The sequence below is a fragment of the Peromyscus leucopus genome, chromosome 8b (assembly GCF_004664715.2).
Source record: "Peromyscus leucopus breed LL Stock chromosome 8b, UCI_PerLeu_2.1, whole genome shotgun sequence".
Classification (NCBI taxonomy): domain Eukaryota; kingdom Metazoa; phylum Chordata; class Mammalia; order Rodentia; family Cricetidae; genus Peromyscus; species Peromyscus leucopus.
The window spans coordinates 71,595,781-71,602,985 of record NC_051086.1 but is presented as its reverse complement, the minus strand read 5'-3'; the positions used below and the strand labels follow the sequence as shown (position 1 = coordinate 71,602,985).

General features: G+C 49.0%; 1 protein-coding gene across 2 annotated transcripts in view; it reads right to left on the bottom strand.

Moving 5' to 3' along the window:
* The window catches only part of Vezf1 (vascular endothelial zinc finger 1), a 16,270-nt gene extending 9,490 nt beyond the window's left edge, over window positions 1-6,780 (bottom strand). The window contains exons 1-3 of one of the 2 annotated variants that reach the window (XM_028878224.2): window positions 6,595-6,780; window positions 1,596-2,290; window positions 794-857 (exon numbers count right to left, since the gene is read on the bottom strand). In XM_028878224.2, the coding sequence (XP_028734057.1) occupies window positions 794-857; window positions 1,596-2,290; window positions 6,595-6,627 (792 nt within the window). In that variant the 5' untranslated portion in view covers window positions 6,628-6,780. The remainder of the gene's footprint in view (window positions 1-793; window positions 858-1,595; window positions 2,291-6,594) is intronic. The other variant, XM_028878225.2, reaches the window with a different exon arrangement.
* Window positions 6,781-7,205: the final 425 nt, after the last annotated feature.

The window sequence follows — 7,205 nt, the reverse complement described above, 5'->3', positions numbered from 1 at the left end:
TGATCTAAATATATTTGCAAATTTTCCAATTTGGTAACAGCAGACAAAAATCTAGTAAATAATAGCAGTTGTCCCAATGATAACAGAAAATACACTATAAAATTTTCCCCTTCTCTAGGCTGAAGAGCTGGCTCATTGGTTAAGAACAGTGGCTGCCCTTGCGGAAGACCCAGCTTTAGATTCCAGCACTCACAAGGGATGCTCACACAACTCCAGTTTCAGGAGATCTGACAGCCTCTTTTGCCCTGTTCGGGCACCAGGCATGCATATGGTGCACATACATACATGCAGGCAGATATTCATATACATGGTACAAAAAACTGCAAAGGGGGCTGGAGAGACTGGATGCTCTTGCAGAGGACCCAAGCTCAGTTCCTAGCACCCATGTAGTGGTTCACAACCTTCTGTGACTCCAGTTCCAGGAAATTTGATGCCCTCTTCTGACCTACTTGGGCTCCTGCATGCATATGGTACACATACATACACTCAGGTATACACACATACACATAAAATAAGTATTTTTTAATTGAAAAAAAAAATTCCCCTCTTACACCAAAAAATGCCATTCCCCAAGGAAAGGGAAACATAGCTACACAAAAACAATAACACTTATATTTTAAAATGACCTTTTATTATAAAAGTATATTGTCTTATATACTATAAAACTAGAATTCCAATGAAGCACATTCACTCCAATCAGTGACTGTTCAAGGACCACAAGATCTGAGCGGCTCCAACTTTCTGGACAATGTGCACCAAGCGCTAGCTAAGGGTAAGTCCTTCTAACTCTTACTTGGCATTTGAAGGGTCTTTCTGTTGAATGCACATGCTTCACGTGACAGCTCAGGTGGTCAGGCCTGTAAAAGAGTTTCAAACACAAGATGTGACGGACATCCAGAGAGGAGGCTGCTTACATGATGCTGCACCCTGGCAGACTGCAGGGGAGCATTCTGCAGAAAGCGAGAATCACCAACCCCTCCACCCTCAGTGCAAATCACCTTACCTCTCACATCATAAACACAATTCTTAATCCTTAACCTGTTATTTTTCTTCTAGTCACCATCAGATCATATTAAGTCCTGATTCTTCACAATCACAAACACTCAAAATTTTAGTTCCAATACCAGGAATAACGACCACTGCGTTAACTCTAAGAGGTTTTTTTTGTTTTAAAGTGAAATAGTACACACATAAAGATGGAGGTGGGGGACGGGAGAAGATCCTCCTAAAAGTTGCATTAAGAGTATCCACGGTCATCCCAACTAATAGGAAAGTCTCTTTGATTTGCACAATGATCCTCACATCGGGCTCTCCAATTGAACTAAAAACTGGCGAGATTTTGAGTGATAAGATCCATGTGCCAAATGAGGCCTGGGTCTACCGAAGACCCTCCTTAAATGACCTAACAGGTTAACTGCTTTGTCTTCACTAGTCAGTCATATCAAACCAGAGTTAGACCTAAAGATAGACTATTTCTCACCAACTTCCTCTTATAACGCAGACCTACTCACATATCTTGTCACGTAAACCTAGATTACAGACACAAACTGTCGCTCACTGATAGCAAAATGAAAAAGCAAAGCAAAATGTAGTACCTTGAGAAGCCTTTCCCACAAACACTGCAAGTATAGGGTTTGGTGATGCCTCCTTCATGAGACCTCACATGGTAAGTCATCCGGTCCTTCCTCTTGAAGCGCTGATTACAAATAGGACACTCAAAGGGCTTCTCGTCCGAATGGGAAAGCTTGTGCCGATTGAGGTGGTACACATCCCGGAAGGCCTTCCCACACATCTCACAGGCGTGGTTCTTCTTGACAGGCTTACTGGGTTTCTTGACCGACTGGGGCACAGGCATGGCTGTGGTGCTGGCACTGCTACTGGGGTTAGTGCCCGAGGAAGATGTAGTGACTGTTGATAAGATGCCTGCAATAGTTGAAACCAACGAAGTTCGGCTGCTGTCCCCAGCGATGGTGGAGATAAGGGGAACCACCGTGGTGGGAGTTTTCTTTGCCCGAGACACTAACTTGATCCCTGTGTGGCAGGACTGATGGCGCCTCAGGTGATAGCTGTCCCTGAATGCTTTACTGCAGTAAGTGCACACAAACGAAGTTTTGGGTTTTTCTTTTTTAATCCCAATGGCATCCTTTAATGTTTCTGGTGCAGCCTGAGGTTTCTGAGTTATTGGTATTGGAAGCAACGGTTTCTGATCAGGGGGCTCCACAGCAGAACTCAGGAGGGGCAGCAAGCTGTTCTGTGCTGCTTGCTGTTGGTGATGGGAGGCTTCGTGGGCCTAAAACCAAACATTTACACTTGAGAAACTGAGCCTCTCAGAGTGACCTTAACCATTCAGTGTGCTCCAGACAAGAGAGAGCAGAAGACACAGTCCAGGAGCCTGTGAGCTGCCCTCCGCAACAGGGCTGCAGTGACCACCTGCTCTCAAGAGCTCTGGGGACAAAACACTGAAAATCGCTGCTGATCAAAATGTTTGCATCTACATTGCTGACTGCAATCGTCCTTTCAAACAGCTGACTACACTTACACCCTATCCTGGCTCATGAGAGACCTTAGTTGATGAAACCAGTGTGCATCTGACTGTCAATACAGAAACCAAGTTTAAATAACTTGTCAAAAAAAAATTACATGCCAGATTTAAGTATTTAACAGTACCTTAGATTGTGGCAACATCCAAACTCTGTACATGACCAACAGGATCATCTACTTGTCTGTTATTAAGGACATAAAAAGCACCAAGTCTCTCGCTCTCTATCAGAAGAAAACTAGTGATTGAGAAAGGCCCTGCTAAGCAATGAAAGGAATGTAGCTCTGTGAATGCATACGCTAGCTGTTAAGTTTACTTATAACGATCATTGCTTAACTCTACTAAAAGATTTGGCTGAAAGGAAAGCTGCCATTTATCAACCAGGAGGGCATCTGTGAAGGTGGCAAAACACCTGTCAGCTGTTTCTCGGATCACGAGTCTTCTACTAGAGTCTGCATCCTTTACCAACACCAGTAAAAAAGAAACCAAACTGCAACCACACTGAGTCTACCCTCGTCCAGAAGCAGGAACATATCAGATACATGCTTCTCTACTTCAGCACTGTAGCTGGACCACTGTTTGGAAATTTTAGATAACGATGGAAAAAGTTCTTGAAATAGCTCTTCCTAATATGTTGTTCTTTACCAACATTATTTTTTTATACTTGACAGTGAGCCCAAGCCCCTATGCTTGGGTTTTGTAATCCTAGAAGGATCATGCTAAGAGTTCCAAATATTTTAAGCACATAACATCCCAGGAAGAGCCTATCCCGTCATCGCAGACACGGTAGACAGTTTTCTCACCCTGCACACTCTGTGGTCACTTGTTAGCTAAGTTCATTAAAGACACAGAAACCAAAGCAAGCGTCCAAGGAAGCTGGCAGAGCGCCTCCTCTGATGGTCAAGAACATCTATCCCACACTGTTCACTTAACGACAGATCAGCAGCTGTGCCTGGAACCACTCTCCCCCAAAGGGTAGGAGGTGTGGTATCCAAAGGTAGTGGTCTGAATTTAACAATTTTGACTTACATGTCCTTCAGGCTTTGGAATGATACTCGGCAATTGTAGCTACTAATGGGTATCTTTCCAAATTCAATGCCAATACTGAATTACAGTTCACTTCTCATCTAATGTGTGCAGCTTTTAACTTGGGGGGGGGGTCTACTTACCCAGGTGTACTTATAGAATTTGGTTTCTATACTCTCTTTTGAGCTAAGTAGGATACCCAAGTTTCCATGCTGAATACAAACAGTTAAGAGCCAAAGCTAGCTCAAGATATACAATTTCACAGGCTAACAGATCACACGCCGTGGAATGCAAATCTTCTGGACAAAGTTCAAACTTATAACATTTTGAGCTATTTTTCAATTCTAAACAACCATTAGCAGGATGGAATACTAAAGAAATTACTGTCACTTTTCCAATCCAGATGTTTTGTGCCGTAAATAGTTATTTAGGCAGCATTGCTGATGCCCACTCTGATGAGGGTCAGTCCCTGTTTCTTGGGCAAAATGCTGTAGAACTACTAGAAGAATCAGTCTAAAGATTCCCAGGCCCCACATTTCTCTAGAAAGCCGGCTAAGAAGGCAATTTTCCTCAACTTGTTTTCTGAGGAAGAGAGTTAAATAAAAACCACGGCCTGCCTTCAGTGAAGTGATTTACTTCTCAACCGTAAGTTCCCAGTAGGCTCTGCTTTGACTAACACCATCACTTCAGAGTTTAAATTTCATCTTCTAACTCAAGGGCACAGCTCTAGCCCTGCCCAAGCTTTCCCTTTTCTGGGGCTGGCAAAAAACAAAACAGAAATGTTATTTCATCACCCAGGGTGGTAGGATGTAGAACCATGAAATCTCCATTGCCAGAGGGTAAAAGATTTTGTACTGAAACAAATTAGCATCGGTGAGTCATATCTTGAATGTCCTGTTAGAAGAATCATCCATCAAATACTTTAAGAGCTACACTTTCACTTTCCACCATGTTATCTGGAAAGCAAGCAGGTTACTAAAATTTGCCTAAAGATATAAATTCAACAGGATGTTCCAAGAAACATCGTTTATTCTCTATTTACCCACTGAGTAACTGAAAATGGGCACTGAATGTCTATTTGTATCTTTCCATAGGAGAGACTGAAAGTCTCTTTCCTCATTGTCCTCAACTCTAAATTACAGCTTTTCCAACAATTTTCAGAGCACATACTGCACGTCCAGGATCAAACAGGAGCTTTCACATTTCCTCATCAGGCAGAAAAAAAATTAATGGGCTGGCATTAACTTTATCCAGGAAAAGAATAGTCAAAATAGCTTTTAAAAGTATTTTATGGGATCTTTCAACTAGCTTCCCAAAGATGAACTGTGGGCTTCTCCTTTACATAAAGAACTTGTTTTGGTCATTCTCCATTAAGTTTCTAGATACTTGGTCTAACGTTGTTTAAACCACTTCCACAGCTCATCAGTCCTTTATTGTAAAAGGACCATTTGTAAGCTCCTTCTAAAGAAGGCATTTGCCATCTCTGCACCAACCCCCATGCCGGCTAGTTCTGTATTTTTTTTTTTGCCAATACATTCTTAGGTTGAATATCACTTTATTAGCAAGCTCAAAGCACAATAAAACCAATACTAGATAAGAAAGATAAAGTGGGAAGTTCATGAGTTCCAAAATCTTAAGAATTCCCGATTGTAGTATTTCATTAATTACTTAAAATCAAAATGCCCACACTTGAAAATATGTCTTAATACGACAAACCAGGTTACACAATAGGTCATTTTGTGTTCTCCAGTTCCCTATATTAACTCCACCGGGATGGGACCAGATGCTGAGAGGATAATCTTTTGAAGATTCTGCATTTCCAAAGGTCTCAAGCGCCCATGCTACGCGTCTGGAATTTCACGAAGCATTCATAGGAAAATAACTCAAAAGAGGCAGGCGCGAAGGACACACTTTAAAGACGAGCTGCTTCCTAACCTTCGGTTCTGAAGTTTCTACGTGAGCTCATCTCTACTGCTCATCAATGTATTTGCAAACAGAAACGAAGCCGGGGGGGGGGGGGGGGGAAAGTTCCAAACAGGGGTCCTGCATTAAAGTGGCCGGGAAAGGGGATGGCTAAAGTATCCGCTATAGTAGCTTTGAAGTTTCTAGCAAAAAAGCGAATACCCACACGCCACGACTGACTCATCTGGGGGCTTTGTAAGCGGACTTTGCGCTCGCACTCCGCTTCCCGTCGCCCACTGGGCCGGAGCGAACGTTCCAGCGGGCCGCGAGCGAGAAGCGCTCGGAGAAGGTCGGGCCTGCAGGAGTCCCGGCCCCCGCCGCTCCCCGCCCCCGCCCGGCCCGGCCCCGCCAGCCCGGGGATTCCCCCAGCTCAATGGGACCGCAGGAGAGCTGGACAGAGGCGAGGGGACCAGCTGCTGCCAGGGCTCCGCTAGGACGCGGACTAGGAACGGGAAAAAGTTTGCAGAGGGGAACGACGCTCGCAACACCCCCGGTCGGGTACACCCGAGGGGGCGGCGAGAAGGGGGAGTGGCGGCGAAGCCAGAGATACCCGCTATTCGCGGGATGTGGGAGGAGGGTCAGAAAGTCATCACACAAGCACACACACACACAAAAAGAGAGGTGACGCGAAAGCGCGAGCGAAAGATGGATGGGGACTCGGAGCGGGACCCGGGGACCCCCTGGTTGCGCCGCGCGGCCGACGGGTCGGGCGCGCAGTGGCCGAGCGGCCCGCGCTACCCAGCGGCCCGGCGCCCTCCTTTCTCTGGGCCGCCGCGGGGTGGTGACAGCGACCGGCCTCCTCCCTTCCCCTTCGGGGCGGGAGGGAAGGGTGTGTGTATGCGTGTGTGCTTGGGGGGGCCCCGGGTTCACCCCGAGGCCTGCTTCTCCCCCGCACCCTGTGAGGCCGCCTCCTTTCACCTCAGCGGCCGGGCTCCGCCGGAGCGGGCGGGCGGAAAAACAAAGGGGGATTAAGGCCGGGCCGGAGAGCGGAGCCGGGAGGGGAGGAGCGCCCGCCCGAGCCCGGCCCGGCCCCCCTGGCCCCCCGGCCCCCCCGGGGCCCCCAGTACCTGGAACAGGAACGCGGTCCAGTTGGCCTCCATGGCTGCGGCGGCCGACCCCCCTCCTCCCCACTCCCCCCGCTCGGGGAGCCTCCTCAGCCGGAGGAGGCGACAACAAAGCGGCGGCGGCGGCGGCGGCGGCAGCGGCAGCGGCGGCTCCTCAACATGGCAGCGCCGAGCGCGGCCACTTCCGGTAACCTCCGGGACGCACCACCGCGGCGGCGAGCGCGGGCGGGGGGGAGCCCCGGCCCGGCCGCCGCCGCCCCCAGCCGCTCCGACCCCCTCCGGGCGTCCCCGCCGCCGGCGCGCCGCCTCGGAGCTCAGCCAGTGCCCGCGGGCGGTGGGGTCAGGGCGCCCGCGCGGGGGCTGGGGTGGGGCCGGGGGCGGGGATGGGGCGCGGCGTCCCCCCCCGCGGGGGTGTGTGATGCTGCGGTCCGTGGCTCAGGCAGCTGGAGCAGGGGGAGCTCAGGAGAGAAGATGGAGGACGCCAGGGTCTGGCGCTGGCCCGCTGGGCACAGCTGGGCTGCCTTGCGTGACTCTGATTCGGTGCCCAGCGGCGTCGCGTCCCTATCATACCCTCAGCAGCAGTCAGAGCTCCGGTCGGTCACCTGGCTCCTTAG